This window comes from Brachyistius frenatus, unplaced genomic scaffold (assembly GCF_029030835.1).
Source record: "Brachyistius frenatus isolate BFR_SWC_R1_liver_20210118 unplaced genomic scaffold, ASM2903083v1 Contig_292, whole genome shotgun sequence".
Classification (NCBI taxonomy): domain Eukaryota; kingdom Metazoa; phylum Chordata; class Actinopteri; family Embiotocidae; genus Brachyistius; species Brachyistius frenatus.
In genome coordinates this window covers 111033-137500 of record NW_027210891.1, presented here as the reverse complement: position 1 = coordinate 137500, position 26468 = coordinate 111033, and the positions used below count along the sequence as shown (strand labels likewise).

The 26468-nt window shown below is 46.6% G+C and overlaps 1 protein-coding gene across 9 annotated transcripts in view; it reads left to right on the top strand.

The window, feature by feature from the left end:
• birc6 (baculoviral IAP repeat containing 6) overlaps nucleotides 1–26468 on the top strand; it is a 94729-nt gene that overhangs the window by 38439 nt on the left and 29822 nt on the right. For 4 of the 9 annotated variants that reach the window (XM_069722454.1, XM_069722448.1, XM_069722447.1 and 1 more), the window contains exons 35-64: nucleotides 1–174; nucleotides 252–435; nucleotides 1414–1617; nucleotides 2227–2360; nucleotides 3542–3695; nucleotides 3785–3901; nucleotides 4041–4201; nucleotides 4351–4477; nucleotides 4822–4932; nucleotides 5650–5908; nucleotides 6004–6575; nucleotides 7042–7274; nucleotides 7371–7467; nucleotides 8344–8538; nucleotides 8641–8841; nucleotides 9774–10053; nucleotides 10135–10391; nucleotides 11618–11726; nucleotides 11977–12222; nucleotides 12312–13179; nucleotides 13338–13481; nucleotides 14673–14802; nucleotides 16283–16414; nucleotides 16530–16691; nucleotides 16836–17009; nucleotides 20231–20454; nucleotides 21282–21615; nucleotides 22170–22387; nucleotides 23313–23477; nucleotides 23867–24035. The exon at nucleotides 1–174 is cut by the window's left edge and continues 42 nt beyond it. In XM_069722454.1, the coding sequence (XP_069578555.1) occupies nucleotides 1–174; nucleotides 252–435; nucleotides 1414–1617; nucleotides 2227–2360; nucleotides 3542–3695; nucleotides 3785–3901; nucleotides 4041–4201; nucleotides 4351–4477; nucleotides 4822–4932; nucleotides 5650–5908; nucleotides 6004–6575; nucleotides 7042–7274; nucleotides 7371–7467; nucleotides 8344–8538; nucleotides 8641–8841; nucleotides 9774–10053; nucleotides 10135–10391; nucleotides 11618–11726; nucleotides 11977–12222; nucleotides 12312–13179; nucleotides 13338–13481; nucleotides 14673–14802; nucleotides 16283–16414; nucleotides 16530–16691; nucleotides 16836–17009; nucleotides 20231–20454; nucleotides 21282–21615; nucleotides 22170–22387; nucleotides 23313–23477; nucleotides 23867–24035 (6535 nt within the window). The remainder of the gene's footprint in view (nucleotides 175–251; nucleotides 436–1413; nucleotides 1618–2226; nucleotides 2361–3541; nucleotides 3696–3784; nucleotides 3902–4040; nucleotides 4202–4350; nucleotides 4478–4821; nucleotides 4933–5649; nucleotides 5909–6003; nucleotides 6576–7041; nucleotides 7275–7370; nucleotides 7468–8343; nucleotides 8539–8640; nucleotides 8842–9773; nucleotides 10054–10134; nucleotides 10392–11617; nucleotides 11727–11976; nucleotides 12223–12311; nucleotides 13180–13337; nucleotides 13482–14672; nucleotides 14803–16282; nucleotides 16415–16529; nucleotides 16692–16835; nucleotides 17010–20230; nucleotides 20455–21281; nucleotides 21616–22169; nucleotides 22388–23312; nucleotides 23478–23866; nucleotides 24036–26468) is intronic. The other 5 variants (XM_069722455.1, XM_069722450.1, XM_069722453.1 and 2 more) reach the window with 5 other exon arrangements.

Sequence of the window (26468 nt, the reverse complement as noted above, 5' to 3'; positions counted from 1 at the left end):
CCCCGCTCCACGTTGGACACCGAGTCCACCACAGCCAAAGAAGCCCCGGAGGTGGAGCCGCTGCCCTTTACGCTGTCCCACGAGCGCTGCATCTCGGTGGTGCAGAAGCTGGCGCTCTTCCTGCTCTCCATGGACTTCACCTGCCACGCCGACCTGCTGCTCTTCGTGTGCAAGGTATTTAACACACCGGGGACCTGGACTTCCTCATTTCTGTACGGAACCGTTCATAAATCCTTCTGTCGGAAATCCAGGTTCTCGCTCGGATAGCCAACGCAACCAGACCCACAATCCACCTGTGTGAGGTGGTGTCGGAGCAGCAGCTGGAGCGCCTGCTGCTGCTGCTGGTGGGGACCGACTTCAACCGGGGGGACATCTCCTGGGGGGGCGCCTGGGCCCAGTACTCCCTCACCTGCATGCTGCAGGACATACTGGCAGGTGGGTTCATCTGTTTAGCAGCATGTAATACTGAGATCATACAACCAGGTTCCATCTAAATAAAACATGACACCTAAATGTGTTCATATTGTGGAGCAATTCACACGCAAAATATAAAACTTTTTGTTATTGATCTCCATTTCCATGGCAACACATGGCGTATGACTAACAACTGGAAAACACTCAGTAGACTCTTATGTAACGTACGTAATGTTTCCTACTCCAGGAAGTAGTCGGACCCCTAGCAACCACCTAGCAACAGAGAGGATTTCTAGTCTCCAACTGAATAAATACAGAACATAGAAACACTAAACTGATCAGCTAGCTCAGTCTGGTTGGAACAAAGATATCTGACGAACAAAGATATCTGACGAACGACGACATCTGACGGACACAGATATCTGACGGACACAGATATCTGACGAACGACGACATCTGACGGACACAGATATCTGACGGACACAGATATCTGACGGACACAGATATCTGACGGACACAGATATCTGACGGACACAGATATCTGACGGACACAGATATCTGACGGACAACGATATCTGAAGAACAACGATATTTGACGGACAAAGATATCTGACGAACGACGATATCTGACAAACGACGATATCTGACAAACGACGATATCTGACGAACAACGATATCTGATGGACAAAGATATCCGTGGACTTGTGTTTTTAACATTTTACAACTGTCTCATGTTAAAACAATTTTTCCTACTCGAATTGCACTTTTTTTCTAATTACCGCAATTTTATGCAAAAAAGAACCTCACTTAAAATTTTAAAAATGTTACCACAATTTTTCAGAAAATCCGCCACAATGAAACATTTTCCATCGTAACAATCACGAAAAAAGTCAGAAGAATCCTGGAGGGGCTGTGTAATGTTGTGTTTCGTTGTTTTTACCCTCGGGTCCACGTTGTTCCTGTTTGCTGTGTTTGAGTGTACACCTGTGGTCCCGTCAGGTGAGCTCCTGTCTCCGGGCTCCCTGGACATCATGGATGAAGTGGTGGTGGGCGAGGAGGCCGGGGCGTCGTCCTCCTCAGCGGGGGTGGACTCGGACGACTCGCTGGCCCAGCCGGCACCCGTCCCCCTGGTGGAGAGCATCGATGAGGCCCTGGTGCCAGATATCATCGCAGGTACAACCGGGACCTCCTCAATGTTCCAAAGTGCGTGGGTTACCCCGTCCTCTCTCCTACACACACACACACACACACACACACACACACACACACACACACACACACACACACACACACACACACACACACACATACATACACACAATTGACACCAACTCACACACCTCCCACAACAACAACATACACACCAACACACAGTTGATATCTCCACAATAGAAAGTATGTGTGTGGCTACATGTTCCCTTTTCTTCACAGTTGCATGTTTAACATTTTTCTCCACATTATGATGATGATGATGATTATTATTATTCATTCTGACTGGTTGTCGTGTCAGCGGTACCTCTTGCAGTGGGAGTTCAGACACATGGATGTGGACCCTGTTTGCTGTTTGACTTGCACTGGTGGTGTTCCACTGGACCAGTGACCCTCACTGGGTCTGTGGTGGTGTTCCACTGGACCAGTGACCCGCACTGGGTCAGTGTCTGTACTCTCCCTCCAACAGGAAGTATAGGAGTACAGTGTTGGCTGGATCGGCGTTAAAATTGCCCAGTAACGTGCTAAAGAACGAGTCTCTTGCCTGTGTGTTTTTCTAGTGTGCTTGCTTGGCAATATTAAAGCTGTTTTCATTGTCCAAAGGTGCTCCACCTCTGTCATCTTTGGAAAAAGATAAAGACATAGACTTTGACTTGCTACAAGACCTGATGGATGTTGATATTGATCCTTTAGATATTGATTTGGAAAAAGATCCACTCGCTGCCAAAGTGTTTAAGGTATGTCTTCCTCGTATTTCATCATCTTTTCTCTGTAATTCTCTGTGATGACTGGGATGTCTATTCATGTGAGGACTCCGCTGTTACGCAGCTACAGCAACTATGACAGCTCAACATGTCAGACAGGACTGGACAATAAAGAGATGATGTTTTAACAGGGAGCAAGTCAAGACAAATACTCTAAAATAGGTTTATTTTCCGACAGGAAATTAATTACAACATTTCACTAATTTTTATTCTGAAAAAAAACTGTAATATGCGATAAACCTGGGATTTTAGAAGAAAAGACAATATTTTAACAATAAAGTGAAAAAAGTGATTTTAACAATAAAGTCATAATTTAATTTGCGGTTCCAATAGCTGAAGATGAGGTTTTTTTCATTTATTTTTTATGAGAAAGTCATATAAGTTAAAATTTTACAAAGAAAAACTTCAGTAATTGTTAAAAAAAAAAGAAGGTATATTATGTATCTTTTGTGTGTGCAGAATTACATAAGTCTTAAAATATTTGAAATAAAAATTGCAGCGTATTTTATGATATGACGGCTTCTCATAATTATACAACAGTTCACATTTTTATAAAAACTTTTCTGACAACTGAATAACTCGGTGTCAAATATTTGACTACAGCAGCTTCATAAATTCTAAAATTAGCTTTATTTTTTTTGAATCCATTTGATGTCTTCGCTAAAGTCACCTCCCTACCGAGGTTTTGTTTTTCCATTTTATATTATTTTAAACAGTAGATTAATGACAGTGATAATAACTGCTGCTATGGATGCAGCTGAAGTCCAAACTTAGATCCTGATAAAGCTTTTAACGAACAGATTCTTTAAACTTCCTCGCTTTCACTGTTAGTCACCTGACCTTACAAATTAGGTTTAAATCATGACTCCATCAGTGTTTAATTCATGTTTAAAGGGGACTTAAACTGCTGTAAAAGTACTGTTAGCGTCACACAGAACAACTTGTACTGATGTAGAAACTTCAGGCTGAATGTTTAAGTGAACTAAAGTAAAGTGAATTTGTCTGCTTTGTTCTCTCTGTTGAAGCAGCAGTTACTGTGAACCACTAAATGAAAAGTGTTGGATTTAAAAGTGAATGTTGGATTTAAAAGTGAATGTATGAAGGACCGTCTAATCCTCTCATGTCTGTCACGCCTTCTTCTAACTTTCCCTCAGCCGATAAGCAGCACCTGGTATGACTACTGGGGCGCTGACTACGGCACGTACGGGTACAACCCCTATATCGGAGGGGTTGGTATCCCAGTGTCCAAACCTCCGGTAGCTGCTGAAAAGCCGGGGTCACAGGGTCTGTCGGTCTCCGTGTCACAAGGTAAGCAAACGCCTAAACATGTTCTCCTCTCCAATACTTCAACCGGGGATTTTTCTTTACCTCTGACCTCCTGCCTCAATGTTTCACAGCACTGGACGCCCGGCTGGAAGTGGGCCTGGAGCAGCAGGCCGAGCTGATGCTCAAAATGATGGCCACACTGCAGGCTGACTCCATTCTACAGGCCCTCACTTCAACCTCATCCACAGGTAAACACACAGCACCTACTACAGCAGGGAATTCTTCTTTGACGTAACACAACCGGTGCTCAGCAACCCACACATCGGTTCTGTCTTCAGTGTCAGTAAATGTCACGGCTGTAAGATGTGTGTTCTGTGTGCCTTCCAGTGAGCCAGGCCTCCAACGGGACTGATGACTCCCTGCTGAGAGCTCTGCATGGTGGAGGCTCTCCTCCAGGCAGCAGCCTGATGGTCCAGCCCTCATCCATCCCCATCCTCAGTGCCTGCTTTAACAAGCTCTTCTCCATGCTGCAGGTCCACCATGTACAGGTGAGCTTCACTACAGGTCCAGAGACAGGACTTAAACAGTTCACCTGTTAACATATTATCTGTAGAGGACTTAAACAGTTCACCTGTGTAAGGGATTATGTCTGAGTGATCTGGATGTGACCACTGAACCGTGCTGTCTGTGCTCTCAGCTGGAGTCCCTGCTGCAGCTGTGGTTGACCCTCAGTCTCAACACGTGTTCTAGTGGCAGTGAAGAGAGCGGGTCGGACATCTTTCTGTTCAACGCCAGCCGAGTGCCGACCATCCCGCTGAACCAGGGTCAGGACTCCTCACGCGCACGCACGCACACACACACACACACACACACACACACACACACACACACACACACACACACACACACACACACACACACACACACACACACACACACACACACACACACACACACACACACACACACACACACACACCTGCCATGTAGTTTACTGCTATTTACTGCTATTTTATTGCTTTTCTATTATTCTGTTATTATCTTATTGGTTCTGTATGCTGCTGTAGCGAAAAAATGTCCCCTCGGGGATTAATAAAGTAACTACCTAACCTAACCTAGAGAGCCTCCCTGTGTTCAGCCTCACTCAGTGTTCCTTCTGTCTGCTCAGCCTCCATCAGCAGCTTCCTCACCGTGCTGGCCTGGTATCCCAACACCTCCCTGAGGACATGGTGTCTGGTGCTGCATTCTCTCACCCTGATGACCAACATGCCGGCCTGCGGTCAGTCCTCTCTTCTCTGTCCTTCTGTCTGCTGTGTGAAGACTTGAATGGTGACCGTGTTTCCATGTAGGCTGCAGGTCACATGGACAGAAGGTCTAGTTCAACTGAAACTATGAAACTTCACCAAATATCAGCACAACAACACCTCTATTATACTTTGAGTTTTGATGTCGTGCTGATGTGTCCATCATTTTTACAACTACAATAATTAGTTGCTTCATCAATGAATCAAACAGTGTATTATTAATATTATTTAAAACCGTTTTCAGTCACAGAAAACGATCAATCAAGAAAACAATCTAATAATGAGTAATACAAATAGATATTAGTTACAGCCACCAACCTTCATGTCTCACGAATCTGTTCCAGATTTACATTTTCTTATATTATTTTACTAAATATGTTTATTGGCTGTTTAAAGATTTGACGTTTGTAGATAACTTTGGGTGTCAGAGCATCCCTGAATGTAACGTGGAGATTAGATGATGCTCAAAGTTTCATGATCCCGGACAATAAGCCACACTACCTTCAACAATAAGAGGACAAACTGTGGTGGATCAGCTTGTCAGAGAACATTTAAGTCTCTTCATTGTGTGCTGAAATAACTGAGGGCCAAAGAATTCAGGGTCCAAAGTGTGTGTGAGTACGAAGCAGAGAGAAGCTGTCGTGGCTCTGCTCTCTGAGTGACTCAGATGAACTCTGTGTTTGAACCTGCAGCCTCCAGCAGCGGTTTGAGCTCTCAGGAGAGCACAGCTCAGCAGATGGTGTCTGAGCCCACCCTGGTGCACGTGTTGGTGCGCTTCCTGTCGGGCACCAGCAACAACGGGACGAGCCAGCACAGCTCTCAGGTGGGACCCACCGCCACCCAGGCCATGCATGAGTTCCTGAGCCGCCTGCAGGTCCACCTGTCCTCCACCTGTCCCCAGATGTTCAGCGAGTTCCTGCTCAAGCTCATGCACATCCTGTCTACGGAGAGGTACGCCTTTCTTCATCTTCAGTCCGCGTTGTTTGCGTATTACAGGGCTAATGAAACCATGAGTCCTGGAACTAACGGTTGATTTGATGCCACAGGGGTCCGTTCCAGGCGGGCCAGGGTCCACTGGACGCCCAGGTGAAGCTGCTGGAGTTCACTCTAGAGCAGAACTTCGAGGTGGTGTCGGTGTCCACCATCTCCTCCGTCATCGAGTCCATCACCTTTTTAGTCCACCACTACATCACCTGCTCGGACAAGGTGGTGTCCCGCAGCGGCTCCGACAGCTCGGTGGGGGCCCGTGCTTGTTTTGGCGGTCTGTTCGCCAACATCATCCGTCCGGGAGATGCCAAAGCCGTGTGTGGAGAGACCACCCGCGACCAGCTGATGTTCGACCTCCTGAAGCTGGTCAACGTGCTGGTGCAGCTGCCTCTGTCGGGGGACAGAGAGTTCAGCGGGCGGCTGCTGTCGGCTGCCAGCGGAGCAGCGGACAGCAGCGTGTCCGATGAGGAGAAGGTCTGCGGCAGCAAAGACAGCGTGGCCGGCGGGTCGGTGTCCAGTCAGGGTCCTCCTGCAGGCGTGGCCGACCTGGTGTTGGCCAATCAGCAGATCATGAGCCAGATACTGTCAGCGCTGGGCCAGTGCAACAGCAGCGCCATGGCCATGATCATCGGTAAGAAGTATCAGCTGAAGCATATTTCAGATCATCACCTGTAGCTCTGGTTCAGGTTCACTCACACGTTTCAGGACACAGATCTCAGGCACCCTCAGCAGCGTCTCGTACACACTACCAGCTGCTGGTGGAGCTTTAGGATGCCACATGTTTACCTCACTACCTGGTGAAACAGAGAGAGCTAAAATGAATGCTTTGATTTGTTCTTTTGATGTAGCTGAGTTAAACCCAGTGATTTTATGTAGCCGGATGGGCAGCCTGTATATGAAGAGAGCTGCACTATAATTATGTGTGATTATGTTCTGAATCAGCCACGTGTGCAGTGCATCCTGAAACAGAGAAAGACCAGCAGCTATAATATGGCTCTTATGGCATGATGATAAATACTCATATGTAGAGTAACTGCAGCTTCATTTTTAACATTAGCCGACATGGGCAGTTGACATATGATTACTGGTTCCAACAGACAAAGTGGAGGATAAGTCACCTCCGCTGCGAGCTGACGGTTCTGTGTGTTCTCCAGGAGCCAGCGGTCTCCACCTCACCAAACACGAGAACTTCCACGGCGGGCTGGACGCCATCTCGGTGGGCGACGGTCTGTTCACCATCCTCACTACCCTCAGCAAGAGGGCCACCTCGGTGCAGGTCATGTTACAGCCCATCCTCACGTACATGGCCTGTGGCTACATGGGCAGACAGGTGAGCGGCAGGTGTTTGAGCTTTGATATTCAAATGCTTTTTAACACACACAGAGAACAAATCTTTCATGTGGTATTATTGTGGTCTGTTCTTCAGGGGTCTCTCTCCACCTGTCAGCTGTCGGAGCCTCTTCTGTGGTTCATCCTCCGAGTGTTGGACACCAGCGAGGCTCTCAAGGCCTTTCATGACATGGGTGGGTGTACACAGCACTCACTGTTCTCATACCTACAACCCCCTTTCCAAACAAGTTATATAAAATGTAAATAAAGACAGAATGCAATGATTTTTAAATTAGAAATCTATATTTAATTGAAAGCAGACCAAAGACAACATGTTAAATGTTGAAACTGAAATTTTGTATTGTTTCATGAAAAATATCTGCTCATTTTGAAGTTGATGCCAGCAACACGTTGAGATCATGTTCACCACTGAGCTGCATCACCTCTTCTTTTAGCAACACTCTGTAAACCTTTGGGAACTGAGGAGACCAGTTTCTTGAGTTTTGAAAGTGAAATGTGGTCCCATTTTTGCCTGACAGAGGATTTCAGCTGCTCAACAGTTCAGGGTCTCCTTTGTCTTATTTTTTTTTGTTTCATGATGCTACAGATGTTTTAAATATGTGACAGGTCTGGACTGCAGGAGGCCAGTTTAGTTCTGTTTGTATTTACATTTTACACATCGTCCCAACGATTTTGGAAGCAGGGTTGTAATTTACCGAAGACTAAACATTCCTGGTTACTATGTGTCACACTGATGTGTTCAAAATACAGATAATAAAACAGTGTTCAGAAAACTGCTGCAGAAGTCCCATATTTTCACTCTGCATTGATTTAACCTTTATTCAAAAGTTGCGCTTACAAACTGTCCCAGTGAGTCTGATTCTGAAAAGTTTTTCTAGCTGAATATAGATGTTATTCCCTCCACAGTTTTTTTTTTTTTTAATTATCCAGAGTTAAAGATCTTTCATAGGTTTCATACAAAGTGAAGCACGGCTCTGTGACATTAAGAAAGGATTGTAGTTGTGGTATAACTCAGATTTATGAGAAACCATAACTTTGTCTCCTACCAGGCGGTGTCCAGCTGATCTGTAACAACATGGTGACCAGCACCAGAGCCATCGTGAACACGGCCCGCAGCATGGTGTCCACCATCATGAAGTTCTTGGACTCTGGTCCTGGAAAGGCAGCAGACGGAAACCTGAAAGCCAGAGTGATGACCTCAGAGCCGGACAATGCAGAGGGACTCCACAACTTCGCTCCTTTAGGTGTGTACATTCACTTTGTTCCCTCTGTTACGTCCAATGGAACAATATTTCTCCTGTAATAAAACTCCTCTCTGATGCGTGCTGATGTTTGTCCCTCCTCAGGCACCATCACCTCCAGCAGCCCCACAGCTCAGCCGGCGGAGGTCCTCCTCCAGGCCACTCCGCCCCACCGCCGGGCCCGCTCCGCAGCCTGGTCCTACATCTTCCTACCGGAAGAGGCCTGGTGTGACCTCACCATCCACCTCCCCGCTGCTGTGCTGCTGAAGGAGCTCCACATCCAGCCACACCTCGCCTCCCTGGCCAGTGAGTAGCTCCCAGTCTGATAATGAAACTACACACTTACTACCATGTTTCCAGAACAGTTGGGACGCTGTGTAAAATGTAAATAAAAACAGAATGCAATGATTTAAAAATGATGTAAACCAATATTTAATTGAAAATAGACCAAATACAAAATATCAAATGTTGAAACTGAAGTTTGTTAGTTTTTATGAAAAATATCCACTCATTTTGAATTTGATGTCAGCAACACGTCTCTATAAAGTTGTTCCAGGATCATGTTCACCACTGAGCTGCATCACCTCTTCTTTTAACAACACTCTGGAAATGTTTGGGAACTGAGGAGACCAGTTTCTGGAGTTTTGAAAGTGAAATGTGGTCCCATTCTTGTCTGGATGGTCCCTCTCCTCTTTAACCTGGAGGATGCAGCGTCCATGATTTCCAAACAGAATCTCAGATTGTGATCCATCAGACCTCAGGACAGTTGTCCACTTCACCTCAGTCCATCTTCAATGATCTCGGTCCAGAGAAGGCGGCTGTGTTTCTGGATCATGTTTCTATCTGGTTTCTTCTTTGGAGAGTTTTAACATCATTTGTGGACGCAGCGATGAACTGTGTTCACAGACGATGGTTTTCACAAGTGTTCCTGAGCCCATGCAGTGATTTCCACTTTCCAACTTTTTTTAAAATGTGTTGCCAGCATCAAATTCAAAATGTGCATATATTTTTCATAAAACTGTAAAATTCAACATTTGATATGTTGTCTTTATTTGATTTTCAATTAAATATGGGTTTATGTGATTTGCAAATCATTTCATTCTATTTTTATTTACATTTTACACTGCATCACAACTTTTTGGGTTTTACATGTTTCTCCAACAAACGTCTTTTCATCTCATCTGGATGAAATCCGCAGAGTCGTTCTTTAACATTCTGCTGTGTCTTCCTCCAACCAGCCTGCCCATCGTCGGTCTCCGTGGAGATCAGCGCTGACGGGGTCAACATGCTGCCGCTCTCCACGCCGGTCATGACCAGCGGCCTGACCTACATAAAGATCCAGCTGGTGAAGGCGGAGGTGGCATCAGCTGTTTGTCTGAGGCTGCACCGGCCTCGTGATGCCAGCACATTGGGTCTGTCTCAGATCAAACTGTTGGGTCTGACGGCATTCGGTAACACCTCCTCCGCAACAGTGAACAACCCCTTCCTGCCCTCTGAGGACCAGGTCTCTAAAACCAGGTAACAGCGATGGCTCCTGGACTGACGGTGTGTCCTTCGTTTTAGATGTGGGTGGTGTGACTGTTTGTTCTCCCCGTACAGCATCGGGTGGCTGCGTCTTCTCCACCACTGCCTGACCCACGTCAGCGACCTGGAGGCCATGATGGCCAGCGCTGCTGCCCCGACCGCCAACCTGCTGCAGACCTGCGCCGCGCTGCTCATGTCGCCTTACTGCGGCATGCACTCGCCCAACATCGAAGCCGTGCTGGTGAAGATCGGCCTGCAGTCCACTCGCATCGGACTGAAGCTCATCGACATTCTGCTGAGGAACTGCGCCGCCTCTGGCACCGACCCTGGCAGTGAGTCTCCCACCACTGCATCCCTGCTGACATTCAGTCGGAGGCAGGACATCCTCAAAAAGTCCTTAAAAAGCATAAAAACTCCTCAAATGTCTAATCAATCGTGAAGAGCTTCTTAAATGAAGTTATTAGACTTTGAATGACAGACAATGTCGTGTTTCTGCTAATGAAAGTGTTTTTGTAGCCTTAGCTCACCGGGCTGGCTGGTGATATGTCTCTTCTGTCCAATAGGCTTCACTGACTAGTGGCTGCAGGTGATTAGTGCAGTCGAGTGAGAAAGTTCTTACTGAATTACATTTGATAGCCCAACCTGACCTGAGTCTGGATCTCCGTCACAGACTGGATATAAAATTACAGACTGGATATAAAACTACAGACTGGATATAAAATTACAGACTAGATATAAAATTACAGACTGGATATAAAACTACAGACTGGATATAAAATTACAGACTGGATATAAAATTACAGACTAGATATAAAATTACAGACTGGATATAAAACTACAGACTGGATATAAAACTACAGACTAGATATAAAACTACAGACTGGATATAAAACCACAGACTGGATATAAAACTACAGACTGGATATAAAACTACAGACTAGATATAAAATTACAGACTGGATATAAAACTACAGACTGGATATAAAACTACACACTGTTTTACATCCAGTCTGTGTTTTATATCCACAGACTGGATAAAGTGAATAAAATGTGTCCATCAGTTATCTCGGTGTTGTTAGCTAAAGTCACTCCTTCTTCTTAGTTTTCTGGAGGTCCATCTGAAAATAATCCCTCATTCATTAGAAAAGAAGATTCAAGAAGACCTGTTTTTGGGGGTGTGTCTGTTTGATTGACAGGCCTGTGGTGCAGTCAGGTTACAGCTATCGGTGGGCGGGACGTAGTATCGTCATGGTTTCAATCAGATAGGTCAGATCCACCGCTGGCTCCTCCCCCAGCTCATCCAAATATGGTCACTTCCTGCTCCAAACCGCTCCGAACTAACAAGATGGTGACGGACAGAATCTGAACTGGAGCCAAAGGAGCGACTTTAGCTAACTGTGTTAACACGTCTACATAATGAACGTAGATAAACTTTCATGTACAGAAAAATGTGCAACAATGATGAAATGTAGCAGATCTGAGTGGGAGATGATTTAAACTCGTGCAGAAAAAAGGCTTGTTGTGAAGTGTCTCCTGAATCTGTGTTCTGTCTCTGCAGATCTGAACAGCCCTCTGCTGTTCGGGCGACTGAACGGCCTCTCATCAGACTCCACCATCGACATCCTGTACCAGCTGGGCACCACACAGGACTCTGGAACCAAAGACAGGTACTGGAGGCAGTCTGCCCTTTACTGCTCCTTTAAGAACCACTGAGAAACAGTCCTCCCTCTCAAGGTGATACTCCAGACAGACCCATCAGCTCCGAGCAAAGAGCGTCCTGTAACTCTCCTCCTCATCTTTTACTGTCACCTGCTTCTGTTTGTTGCATATAAATCGAGCGGTCTGAAGGACTGAGGATGTTATTTTTAACCTTGTGCTGAGTTATTTATCTGCGTCCTGACTCTGAACCCTCTCTAGGATCCAGGCTCTCCTCCAGTGGGTCCACGACTCGTCCCGAGTGGCGGCACACAAGATGAGCGGTCCGATGGGATACGCAGCGGCCTCCTCCTCCGCCGCCTCCTCCTCCTCCTCCTCCTCCAGGGAGTACGGGCTCCTCATGCCGTCGCCCTCCCACCTCCACTGTGTGGCGGCCATCCTGTGGCACAGCTATGAGCTGCCGGTGGACTACGACCTGCCCGCACTACTCGACAGAGAGCTCTTTGAGTCAGTCCCTGCATCAATCATAACTACTATACCCATCTACAGGGAAGAATCTCTCACATTTACTCACAATGATGCTTTTCCTCCTCCAGGCTGCTGTACAACTGGTCCATGTCACTGCCCTCCAACATCGTGCTGAAGAAGGCCGTGGACAGCCTGCTGTGCTCCATGTGTCACATCCACCCTAGCTACTTCTCCCTGCTCATGTCCTGGATGGGTATCGTCTCAGGTCCCAGCGCCACCCACTGTCAAGCCCAGCAGCGCCGCCTGGCCATGACCGACGACGGCAAGAAGCAGCACGACGCCACCGCCAACGCAGCGGGACTCACGGACGACTCCAAGCACGCCAGACCCCCCGTCAGCCTGTCTGAGTCGCAGCTCACCACCCTGGCGGCGGCCTCCCAGTCTCCAGGAGCCATCGAGCAGCTGCTGGACTCGGGCCTTCCCTCGCTGCTGGTCCGCAGCCTGGCTCAGTTCTGTGTCGGCCTGCTGTCCAGCGCCGACCTCCCTCTGCCTGCCGGACAGGCCGAGAGACGCCACCACCACCACCACTACCACTCGCCGTCCCTGTCCTCTCACGCTCGGCCCCCGCTGGTCGCCGAGCTGGCCGCCCCGGTGCTGCGCTTCCTCACGGAGGTGGGCAACAGCCACGCCATGAAAGACTGGCTGGGAGGACCCGAGGTCAATCCGCTGTGGACGGCGCTGCTCTTCCTGCTGTGCCACTCCAGTGCCAGCGCCGGTGCCGGTGCCAACGCAGGCTGTCAGCCCCTGAGCTCGACGTCTGCAGCAGGTCCCCCCCGTCCCCAGACGCAGCCCTCAGGCTCACGCTTCTCCCTGGCTTCGTCCGGACAGGCGGGCGGGCTCACCACGCAGCAGAGGACGGCTCTGGAGAACGCCACGGTGGCCTTCTTCCTCCAGTGCATCTCCTGCCACCCCAACAACCAGCGGCTCATGGCTCAGGTGGGCTTTCACTCCACCACTGTACACACACGGCCTGGGAAGGTTCTAAAAGTTATTGCTGTTAGAAAATGTTCTGAGAGTGAGAACTCTTCGAGGTATCAGTGACAGACTTCCTTCAGTTTGTGTGTTGGTATTCTGAGACTTTGTTGTGGCTGCAGGTCCTCTGTGAACTCTTCCAGTCGGCTCCTCAGCGAGGGAACGTGCCGATGTCCGGAAACATCTCAGGCTTCATTCGAAGGCTCTTCCTGCAGCTGATGCTGGAGGACGAGAAGGTTACAGTCTTCCTGCAGTCTCCCTGTCCGGTGGGTGATGTTCTGTCAGTTTGTTCAGTTGTGTCTGAGCTTCAAAAACAGGTCTTCTTGAATCTTCTTTTCTAATGAATGAGGGATTATTTTCAGATGGACCTCCAGAAAACTAATAAGAAGGAGTGACTTTAGCTAACAACACCAAGATAACTGATGGACACATTTTATTCACTTTGGATTTGATGAGAGAAGTTGAATGGGAGTCTATGGAGCCGGAGGCTTTTTGGAGCCGACCTCTAGTGGCACTCGCTGGTATTGCAGCTGAAGACACTTCTGGATCAGAACCATTTTACAGACCTGAAGCTATGAACACTTTTATATCCAGTCTGTAGTTTATATCCAGTCTGTAGTTTTATATCCAGTCTGTAGTTTATATCCAGTCTGTAGTTTTATATCCAGTCTGTGTGGCACTGAGCCCGATGTAGTGTTCTACGCTGTCCACCAGGGACCAGCACAGCAGTATAGAGCCAGCAGAGTGATTCAAACAAGGTTTGTGTGTCCTCGGTGACATCCTCGTTACTACACACCCCGTGATTGGCTGTCAGAGCAGCTATTTTAGGAGAGTGTGTCGGCCAGCGAGGTGAACAGAAAACTGTATTAATTACCCAGAACGAGGTGTTTCAACAGCTGAGCTATTTCACTGTTCTCATCACCATTATTATAGGATGTTCTGTCTTTCTGCCTGCAGACGGGACGGCAGCTGACAAGGTCTCAGCTGTCTTTACATTTTATACAGATGTTTATTTTAGTTTTGGTTATTTGTTTTTATTTGTACTAAAGAAACATGAAAATGTGTCGTCACTGCTGTTATTTTTAGAGAGAAATCAAATGAATAAATTAAATGTTTGAGAAAAATGAAACGAGTAAATTATATGTTTTAGAGAAAAATAGAAATGAATAGATGAAATTATTTCGAGGACTCGGGACAGGAAACCTGACTCGGACTGCTTTGTCTGCTGCACTGGATTGATTCTCTGTCTGTGTTGTTCATTGTGTCTCTACAGTGATGTGTCAGCTCTGTTAGTTTGAGTGTTGTGTGTCTGTATGTGTAACTTTGTCAAAGGTTTGTAGATGAACTGTGTAGCTGAGACCTCTGACACCTGCTCCATGTCTGATCACGAGTATTATGTTGGTCTGCATGTTCTTTATCTTGATGACGACTAACCTTTGACCTTCTCTTCCTCTCAGTTATATAAAGGACGCATCAATGCCACCAGCCACATGATCCAGCATCCCATGTACGGGGCGGGTCACAAGTACCGCACCCTCCACCTGCCCATCTCCACCACGCTGGCTGAAGTCCTGGACCGGGTGTCGGGTAGGTTTGAAGCTCCTGTGTGCAGCATGAGGCGTGACCTTTGTGTGAGTAGAGGAAGAAGTGGAGCCGTGGATGTGTGACGGGATTTATTCAGCACACTGTAGCACAAACAGGAACTTCTGATCTTCTTATTTGAATTCCAACCTGCTGGGAGCTGCAGCATTACCCGTGAGCCCTCAGTCAGCTGTGTGCATGATGAATGGATCACCTCATGGGACCTTGAACATCTGATAGAAAGCCTGATACACTGCTGCTGCTGTCTGAGAGGCATACCATCTACTGCCTGTTGGAAAATATCCACTTTCTAAGCCTTCTAATACTAGTTTTTACCAAAGAAAGGAAGAACCATCCAAGCATTGTATTTAAGACAACAAATTATTAAAATATTACAGATCTGTTAGTGGTCTAGTCTGTGAACTCTGAGGATCAGCAGTCAGGTGTTTTCAGTCAGTGGGATCATCAATCAGTCAGATTCAATTCAATTCAATTTTATTTATATAGCGCCAAATCACAACACAGGTTATTTCATGGCACTTAACACATTAAAGTCTTTACAGCAAGACTTTACAATATTATACAGAGAAACCAACAATTCAACAATTCCCACATAAACTAGGAGGGAAAAACTCCTCTTTAAGGGAGAAAAACCTCCAACAGAGGGAAGAAAAACTCCCTTTAACAGGAAGAACCAGGATCAGAGGTGGGCGGAGCATCTGTTAACAGAACCAGGATCAGAGGTGGGCGGAGCATCTGTTAACAGAACCAGGATCAGAGGTGGGCGGAGCATCTTCCTCGACTGTTGGGGTGAGAGGAGAGCAGAGAGAGAAAAGGACAGCATAGAGATAGAAGAGAAGAACTGTTGGTGGAGACGACAATCACAGAGCAGAGACATGCAGCTCCATGACGGGACATCTGGAAAAGAAAGAACAGAAACTACACGAGTGAAGGAACTGAATGGAGACAACAGATAATAATAAGAAACTATGGGAGAGAAGAAGATGGTGAGGTATGAGTCAGTTAAAGAGTAGGAGGAAAGAAAAGAAGCTCAGCATGTAAGGAGGTCCTCCAGCAGCAATCAACATGTTTGTGGAAGTGCTTCATGGCACGAATAGAGGAGGTTTTGTGAGGAGTCAGAAAAACAGTTGATGCTGTTTTAAAGTGAGTCCTGCCATGAAAAAACAGAACAACCTCAAAAGCAAAAAGGAACACGACAGCAACACGTTCAGGACCTGGGACGGTGAGACGTTTCGTTTTTTGCAGGTGATGTGAAGTTTGCACGTGATTTCACATGCAGACTTTCAGTGAATCGTCCCCAGAAGTGGTCGACCAATGAACATCCCTGCAGTGAGGTGTGGAACAGTCCACCAGCCACAGAGAAACCCAGGATAACGGGGAAACCCGGGATAACAGAGACTAACTTGGAACTAACTAAAGATGTTGATGTTCATGAGTTCATGCTCTCTTCTGTGTATTCATCCAGACACGCCCAGCATCACAGCCAAGCTGATCAACGAGCAGAAGGAGGACAAGGAAAAGAAGAACCATGAGGAGAAGGAGAAGATGAAGGCTGACAGCGGCTTCCAGGACAACTACAGCGTTGTCGTGGCCTCAGGTACTCTGATCCATTGCATCAGCTCATTAATCAACCTGTACTGGGAATGAAAAGTATGAAACTAGTACAAAAAAGTAGAAACTGCTGTCTCCATGTTGTCGGTCTCTGCCATTAGGTTTAAAGTCCCAGTCCAAGAGGGCTCTGTCCACCCCTCCCAGACCTCCATCCAGGAGGGGCCGCGTCATGAGCGACAAGCTGACAGCTTCATCTGGTGTGGACCCCTCAGCCAAAACCATCAGCGTGCCTGTATTTCACCTGTATCACAAGCTGCTGCCAGGTACCACAGAGGGGGAGGAGTCAGACACTCAGTAGACAGAGGGGGAGGAGTCAGACTCAGTAGACAGGACAAGGGGGGAGGAGTCAGACTCTCAGCAGGTGTAGTAGTACAGGACTTGTTCATTTTCCTTGTCCTCCCCTCCAGGTCAGCCCCTCCCCCCTGAGATGACGCTGGCCCAGCTGCTGACCCTCCTGTATGACCGTAAGCTGCCACAGGGCTACCAGTCCATCAACCTGACCGTGAAGCTGGGCTCCAAGGTCATCTCTGACCCCGGCCTCTCAAAGACCGACTCCTTCAAGAGGCTCCGCACCGAGAAAGGTACTGAAACACACAGCTGTGCTCACCCTGCTGGGGATTCTCTTCAGTTGAAATTGAAATCACACTTCAGTCAAATACACTTTGTCTGATAACAGAACGCTCAGGTGATCTAACACTGTCCGCCTCAGTCAGGTGACTCATCAGGTCACGCTGCACTAAACTGAACCTTCTGACAGGAAATGGTGTTTGTTGTGAAACAGACCTGTGATTCTCCGCTGTGGAACAATGGTGGTGTGAACAGAAACAGAATCTGGTTGGTAGTGAACCTTCAGAATAACCTCCAGGCCGGTGGCTTGGTCAGGTTTAGTGGAGCTGTTCTCCGGTCAGGACTCACATCACCTGGAAGGCTTTGCAGTGTGAGCTGGTTTGGTGCTCCTGTTCAGTCAGCATCACTCCTCTGCTGATGTGTGCTGATGTGTGCTGATGTGTGCTGCGGAGGGAAAGCTCTTTGTTCCCCACATGTAACTTCAGGACAAGATTGAAGGGTTTTTAGTGGAATGGAGGATGAAACTCTGATTCATACCAGAGTTCTTCCTTATTCAACAAAGTGTGTTTAAGGTTGAATGTGTATCATTTTACTTTGACAGTCAGAGAATGCAGTGAGTTCTGTCTCTGGAGGACATTCAGTCAAGCTGCTGTCAGAGACACACTGCAGCTCACTGCTTATATTTATATATTATATATATATTTATATTTATATAGCCGTTTGACTCTGCGGACTCACGGGTCAGGATGAGGTCACATTCATTTATAACATCACATTCTGGTTCTGATGATCTCAGCACTGGTGAATGTGCAGAAATGCTCTCACATTTTGTCTGTCCACCACGTCCTGTCCACAGTCCATTTATAACCTCTAAATATTACACATCTTCTTCTTCTTCTTTGCAGTAGTGGATGTGGAAGTCTGTTGTCTCCCAGTGAGCCTGCTGCTAGACACAGAAAATTATAATATCTCACTGTTATATTAAATATCAGAGCAGTGTAGCAGTAATAAGAGTCCATAGACGTGTGTTCTAGGTGTGCAGCCGTCTTTGGAAACAAGAGCAGAAAACAGTCATCAACACAATCTTTCCCGAGCAGGTCAGCAGGCTTGAAGGTGAAGAGCATGCAGACATGTCCTCCGTGGACTTTGATCAGAGAGGATGGTGTTCAGGTTCGGTCACAGAGCTTCTCTCTGTTCAGGCTGCAGGAAGCAGCTTTCAGTCCCTCCAGGAAATCGCCATCCTGCCATCTCAATAATTAACACATATTCAAGCAAACGCCACAATATTTGCAGGAGCTTGCAATTTTTTCCAATTCTTGAGATTTTTTTTCGGCAAAAAAATCGTCATCAGATTCTGTGCTGAAAGTATTAACATCATAAAGTACATCATTAACAACAATAACTCCTCATTTCCAACCAGAAAGTCTCTGCTCCTGTTTTCATCACCAAATAAAACTTCACTGCAGAAACCGGAACAAGAGGACAAACAGGAAGTGATTTGTGGAAATTGTGGTCTTCACAATAAAAGTTTCAAATTTAATTATTTTTATCGATGTTAACTTAGTTTTATACACATCAGGTTGTAGGAGACAATGGGGCCTTTTAGCCCCGTGGTTTTTCTATGTCCCACTAACCACTTTATGGGGTCAGCCATTATCTTTATTTAACCAATATATCCTCCCTGTCTGAATTCAGATAGCCTCATTACCTGACCTGCAGAGATCAGACACCTGGTGGCACCGACAGATTTACATATAACATGGATTAGTAGGAGTGGAGTCTCTCCCTGATCAGTCTGATCACTCTGAAAGAAGCCCCTGAGTGTCCGTCTGCCTGAACACATTGACATTCACTACACCATCGGTCCCTGTGGAACAAAAAAAAACTGCTGCTGATGAATGAAGGAAGACATCAATGACCCTGGAAAATGTGTTTCAGGGCGGGTGTTTCAGCATGGGTGTTTCAGGATGGGTGTTTTAGGGCGGGTGTTTCAGGACGGGTGTTTCAGCATGGGTGTTTCAGAGCGGGTGTTTCAGGACGGGTGTTTCAGAGCGGGTGTTTCAGGACGGGTGTTTCAGGACGGGTGTTTCAGAGCGGGTGTTTCAGGACGGGTGTTTTAGGGCGGGTGTTTCAGGACGGGTGTTTCAGGGCGGGTGTTTTAGGGCAGGTGTTTCAGGACGGGTGTTTCAGCATGGGTGTTTCAGAGCGGGTGTTTCAGGACGGGTGTTTCAGAGCGGGTGTTTCAGGACAGGTGTTTCAGAGCGGGTGTTTTAGGGCGGGTGTTTCAGCATGGGTGTTTCAGGACGGGTGTTTCAGGACGGGTGTTTTAGGGCGGGTGTTTCAGGACGGGTGTTTCAGGGCAGGTGTTTCAGGTTATTGTGGTGGTGGTTATTCCTTTATACATAAAGCTTACTTGCTTTAAGTGGAGAGAGTTCCTGATGTCTGACAGACCAGCCTGATGCTCCTGAAGATTACTGGAAATAGTCGAAAACATAAAATGCAGGTTTAATACAGACATCACATAAAGTCTTGGAAAAAACACTTCATTTTTCAACGTTGGAGTGTCAGAAGTCACAGACACAACTTCCTCTTTACACAGAAGCCTCTGCTGAAGCATTTATCATGAAGAAAAAACAACAACAACGTATTTGCATGATATCATCTAGTGTCACAATGACCCAATATTCAACCATTTCAAAAAGTTGGGAAAATGTAAATAAATACAGATTGTGATGATTTGTAAATCATGTAAACTCATATTTAATTGGAAATAGACCAAAGACCACATCAAATGTTGAAACGGAAATTGAATTGTGTATCCTTTTGAATTTGATACCAGCAACACGTCTCAAAAGTCTGGACAGGATCATGTTCACCACTGTGATGCATCACCTCTTGTTTTAACAACACTCTGCAAACATTTGGGGACCAAGGAGACCAGTTGGTGGAGTTTTGAAAGTGAAATGTGGTCCTATTTAATTTAAGCTCCAACAATAAAGCCTCACGTGTAGATTCAGGAAGTGGGAGTGGGAACGGTGTGGTCAAACATATTAATGAAGTTAAACTTTGATACAGAACCTGTTCATCATAGACAGAAGAAAAAGTAAGATAATGTACGGAAGATACTACATCTGATGTACCTCCAACCTAAACAGTGGAGATGATGCTGAAGCTGACAAACATATGCAGTGCTCCTGGTGTCCCCGCTGTCAGACAGTCCATGAACATACAACAGGTCCTCTGTTTGCTCTTCTTGCAGCGGATCACTGTGACATGCTGAACAGCTGTCCCGAGGACGAACCCATGACGCCCGGCGACGAGTGTCTGGACGCCGCCACCGACGAGTCGCTGCTGGAGACCAACCCCATCCAGTCCCCGCTGCAGGTGTTCGCCGGCATGGGCGGCCTGGCTCTCATTGCAGAGAGGCTGCCCATGCTCTACCCGGATGTCATTCAGCAGGTGAGACTCGTGCTCAGGTGCAATCAAAGCGAGCCGAAGTACAGGAAACACATCGCAGCAGAAGTTCCTGTTCAGGTCCCATATTTTACACTTTTGTTTTTTGTGAAGTCTCGATATCCATAACCAGGTATTTTAGTGTTTTTTAAATCCAAACAAATCTCAACACAGACATATGGCATGAGCAAGAGTTTGTGACATCACAATCTTAAAGTAGTCCGAATAGCACAGTGCAGTTCTCTGTGTAAACACGTGGACACAGAGTTTGTGTTGCTCCTCCTCCTGCTTTACAAAGAAAACAGAAACCGGTGAATAAACACAATAAGGGACCTTTAAGGACAACAGAAGTGTGTTGTTGTTGTTGTGCCGTTCAGTTCAGTTTCTCAAACAAAGGCCCTCAAACCTGTCCAGAACCAAACCTGGATCATATCTAGACCACAGAAACTTTTCTCATCTCATCACTTCAGTTAACCTTGAATCATATGAAACATTTGTATTTTTAGGCAGCAGTGAATTTTTTTTAAACCTCCTCTGAGTCCAAACAGCAGCATGGCTGAAATGTGAGCTGCATCAGATCCTTCTCCTTAACTACTGATCAGCTTTATCTGTTGATGAAGACCATGTGAAATGAGGGAGAGTTCTCCAAAAGCTAAGAATGAACGTCGATGCTTCACTTTGATAATGCAGCTGAAACGTGTTTGTCTTTGATTCCAGGAGGTTGAAACAGGAAACGGTTTCATGATTCTCTGTCTGTGGAGAAGCAGCAGTGTCTCATGTCAGCATGTTAGTCTCTGACTTTGTTTAACTGCGTGCTCTGATGAATGTGGCAGGTCAGCACCCCGGTGATGCCCTCCTCCACCCAAGAGAAGCCCAAAGACAGCGACCAGTTCGAATGGGTGACCATCGAGCAGTCGGGCGAGCTGGTGTACGAGGCGCCGGAGTCCATCGCCGCCGAGCCGCCGCCCATCAACAAGCAGCAGTCCCAGTCGTCCTCGTCGTCCTCGTCCTCGGTGCAGACCATGTCCCCCATCCCCGCCCACTCGCTGGCAGCCTTTGGCCTGTTCCTGCGCCTGCCGGGCTACGCTGAGGTGCTGCTGAAGGAGAGGAAGCACGCCCAGTGTCTGCTGCGCCTGGTGCTGGGCGTCACGGATGACGGAGAGGGCAGTAAGTACCAGCACCTCCCCACCAAAGGCAGCAACACACACGCATGTCTTTAACCGTGTCAAGGTGTCTACTGATGTCATCTCAACTACTCACTCACATCACGTTCCCTCCGCTGAGACGCTTCGGTTGCTATGATACCGAACATCAGCTGAAGTAATGTTTTATTTGTGTGTTGAAAGAACCTGATTTCACAGATAGTTTGTTTGTGTTACCAACGAACTCTGTTGCTAGGTGGTCACTAAGGGTCGGACTAGTAAACACTGCGTATATTACATAAGAGTCTACTGACATCTACTGATGTGTTGCCATGGAAACAGAGGTCACACTAACAAAAAGTTTAATATTTCGAGAGTGAATTGTTCCACAATATGAACACGTGTAGATTACATGTTTTATTTAGATGGTGACTTGTTGTATAATAGCAGTATTAACTGGAAAGAGTTTTAACGTGATTATTAACACGACCGTGATGCGGTCCTCTCGTGTAATATAGCTTCATCCCGTGCAGGACGCTGCTGGTTGTGAAGTAAGTTTCTGCTTGGCCTTCCTCTCAGGTCACATCCTTCAGTCTCCCTCGGCCAACGTTCTGCCCACGCTGCCCTTCCACGTCCTGCGAGCGTTGTTCAGCAGCACTCCTCTGACCACCGACGACGGCGTGCTGCTGCGCCGCATGGCTCTGGAGATCGGTGCCATCCACCTCATCCTGGCCTGTCTGTCGGCCCTCAGCCACCACGCCCCCCGCAACCCCAACGCCAGCAGCAGCGTGTCTGAGGTACGACGGTAACGGACAGCTTACACACGCTGTTCAAACACTACATCTGAATCAATCAAATTAAGTGGATGTTTTCCAGCGCAGATGTGCATTCATAATTGATAAGTTAATCAATAAGTTGGACTCAGTGATGGCAGCTTCCTGTCCTGTTTTCATCAGAGATTGTTGTTAGCTAAAGTCACTCCTTCTTATTAGTTTTCTGGAGGTCCATCTGAAAATAATCCCTCATTCATTAGAAAAGAAGATTCAAGAAGACCTGTTTTTGGGGGCGTGTCTGTTTGATTGACAGGCCTGGGGTGCAGTCAGTTGAGCAAAAAAGAAAAGGAGACAGGTCCTTCAGTGGCTGGATAGACAGACAGACAGACCGCATGTGTCCGGAGCCCCGGCCCACTGTGGGGCTTCATGGAGCTGCCAGGTCTGAAGGATCATGGAGCCAAAGACGGTCACTGCCCCCCCCCCCCCCACACACACACACACACACACACCGTTCAACAAAAACTAATCATTTTAACAACTTTCAATCCCAAAGGTGTTAAGAGTGCCCAGACTAAATTTCAAGTCAGTCCGATAAATTCTGTAGAAGGAGTTTAACATACAATGTGCAAATCTCCAAAAATGGTCATGAAATTCAAAATGGCCGACGTGCTGTTGAGTTGAGGTCACGGTGCCAAGAGACTTTTTTGGAGATGAAGGTGACACATGTGTGCAGAATTTTGTACATGTAGGTGAAAGTAGCCGCGGGGGGCTGCAGTCCAGACCCCGCTCAGGTCCTAAAGACTATATTAAAAACAATGTTATATTTTCTACGTTTCAGTAACACTGATTATTACTGAAGGAAATAAGACGTCCGTTTGACTGGAAATATCAAGTTCTATTACATGTGTATGTGTTAAGTTGATTATCTGGTGTGTGTGTGTGTTCTCAGCCGCAGATGTCCAGCTGTCACGGGGGGGGCACCACTGAGGAGCAGCAGCTGTACTGGGCCAAAGGAACCGGGTTTGGTACCGGATCCACAGCGTCCGGCTGGGACGTGGAGCAGGCTCTCACCAAGCAACGTCTGGAGGAGGAGCACGTCACCTGTCTGCTGCAGGTAACTCCGCCCATCTCCACCGTTTGTCCATCAGCTGCGGCCATCTTTGACTTACTGTTGGGTTCAGCTGTTATTCTCAGTGACCGCAGAGGTAATAAGAAAGTAGCGTTCATTCACACGCAGAGTTGTGATGTCCAATCATCATCATGTCTTTGCTCACCTGCATTTATTATTGTTATTAAAGCAGGTAAAAAACTTCAGTGTTTCAAAGCTCTTATTTTGAAATGTTACAATTTCTTTAAACACCAAGTGGATCGAAGAGGTTCCTGCATCCTGATGCTGATCCAGATGACGCTGCTGTTCTGTCAGTTAGACAGCAGCTGCGGTGTCTTTAGGAGGAAGTGTTATCGGTGACCTTTCTCATGTCTCCGGTACGTTTGCTGCCTCAGGTCCTGGCGAGCTACATCAACCCGGCCGGCTGCAGCAGCTGCCCCGGTGCCGACGCTTCTGCAGACAGCAGAGCCCACAACACCTCAGCGCTGCCAGCAGTGCTGCAGGAGCTGCTGAGCCAGTCCTGCCTCATCCCCGCCATGTCCTCCTACCTCCGCAACGACTCAGGTAGGCTCCGCCCCTTCACAGGGAACAGCAGCACACCACACGCCTCACACGCCTGCCACGTCTCTACATGTCCTCTTCCCCTGCTGCTGCCCTTCAGTCTCAGGCTGCTCTGTCCAACTCTTCTCCCTCTTTCTATCAATTTCCATATCCACTCAAACACAAAACACATTGGAAGGATATTTACGTAGGCGTTTATGTTTACAGAGATGTCCTGCTGTTGCAATCCAGGAAAAAAAGGCTTTTATTGTGAAGTGGCCACAGGAAATGCTATGTGTTTGCAGACGACTAGGACGTGTTAGTTTTGAAGCACCAGATGTTTTTGGGTTATTCTGTTATCAGTTATCGTTCACTGCATGAGTATTTGTAGTTTTTCTCCAGAGAGAATCCAGCATCCCGTCCTTGAATGTTCACATGATCTGCTAGTAAATACACAGCTAGATGCAGAGGATGTTTATTCCTTCCGAAAATCTCCATTTTACCATCACAATAATGAACACAAGTTCAGATAATCTCTGCCATATCTTTAGGAGCCTTCAATTTGCCAAATTTCCTGTGATTTGTCTGTAAAAAAATGTCTACCTCAGAAGGTGACTTTATGGTGTACAGTCTGTGATTTAAACAGCATCTAAAGCTCTTATTTTGAAGGCAGGTGTATTCTTTGTTATATATATTCCAGTCACAGACTGTCTGTTCTGCAAAGATATGTCGCTTTTACACTCTGTTTTATCACTTGGAGCCCCATGATGTTCAAAACAGAAATGAGAGAAGATTACAGGTCAAACATTTCTGTGATGTTCAGCAGGATCATTTTCACAGGAAGTCAGCACAGATTGCTCTTCATCAGGGAGTTTAAAAAAAGTCTGTATATTTTTTCCTGTACTTGCAATTTTTGCCAATTCCTGAAATTTTACCTCATTTTTGATCACAACAATCACAAAAACCCATTATAATTTATTTATGAACAGTATCAGTTGTTTTTGTGTGAAGTATTATATTGTGTGGTGCCTCATGGTTGCGTTCAAGCTGTTACTGGTTTGTTTTATGTTTCTGTTTCCACAAACTGGAAGTTTTTACCATGTATAGGAATGTTTCATGAAGCCTTTAGCAGGAAGGTTTCCTGACTCTGGCTGTGGGTAAGCAGCGCTGAAACCCTCCGGTGTGTTCCAGCTGCTTCCAGCTGTTGGATCAGGCCCCGCTTTGTGTTGAGTTTGGATGCCATGCAGTAAGAGGCGTGAGGATCTTAGCATCAGTGTTGTCATTGTGTGCTGTTGCTCATCATCCAGCTCCAACTGACTGTGTGCTGCTGCTGCGCCCCAGGTCTCATAATTAAATAACAGCTGATAAAAAGCATTGTGAGGCTTATGATTGCTCCTCATTATCCGGTTTGTTTGTGGGTGGGTGGGTGAAACACAGTCTTTATTCTGAGAAATATTTCTTTTATAATTAGTTTATAGTTTAGTAAAGAATGACATCATACTGTTCTAACCAGCCGTCACAGCTGATGGAAGCTGATGGAAGCTGAAGGAAGATGATGCAAGATGATGGGAACTGATGCAAGATGATGGAAGCTGATGGAAGCTAACCTCGTGTACCCTCCGGTGTACCTTGTGTACCCTCTGGTGTACAGTGCATCCGGAAAGTATTCACAGCGCTTCACTTTTTACACATTTTGTTATGTTACAGCCTTATTCCTCAATGGATTAAATTCATTTTTTTTCCTCAAAATTCTACACACAATATCCCATAATGACAAAGTGAAAATAGTTTGTTTAAAATTTTTGCAAATCTATTAAAAATAAAGAACGAAAATATAACACGTACATAAGTATTCACAGCCTTTGCTCAATACTTTGTTGAAGCACCTTTGGCAGCAATTACAGCCTCAAGTCTTTTTGAGTATGATGCTATAAGCTTGGCTCCTATTCTTGGGCAGTTTCTCCTGTTCTTCTTTACAGGACCTCTGAAGCTCCATCAGGTTGGATGGGGAGCGTTGGTGCTCAGACATCTTCAGATCTCTCCAGAGATGTTCAATCGGGTTCAAGTCTGGGCTCTGCCTGGGCCTCTCAAGGACATTCACAGAGTTGTCCCGAAGACATTCCTTTGTTATCTTGGCTGTGTGCTTCGGGTCGTTGTCCTGTTGGAAGATGAACCTTCGCCTCAGTCTGAGGTCCAGAGCGCTCTGGAGAAGGTTTTCATCAAGGATGTCTCTGTACATTGCTGCATTCATCTTTCCCTCCATCCTGACTGGTCTCCCAGTTCCTGCTGCTGAAAAACATCCCCACAGCATGATGCTGCCACCACCATGCTTCACCGTAGAGATGGTATTGGCCAGGTGATAAGCGCTGCCTGGTTTCCTCCAAACATGACGCTTGGCATTCAGGCCAAAGAGTTCAATCTTTGTTTCATCAGACCAGAGAATTTAGTTTCTCCTGG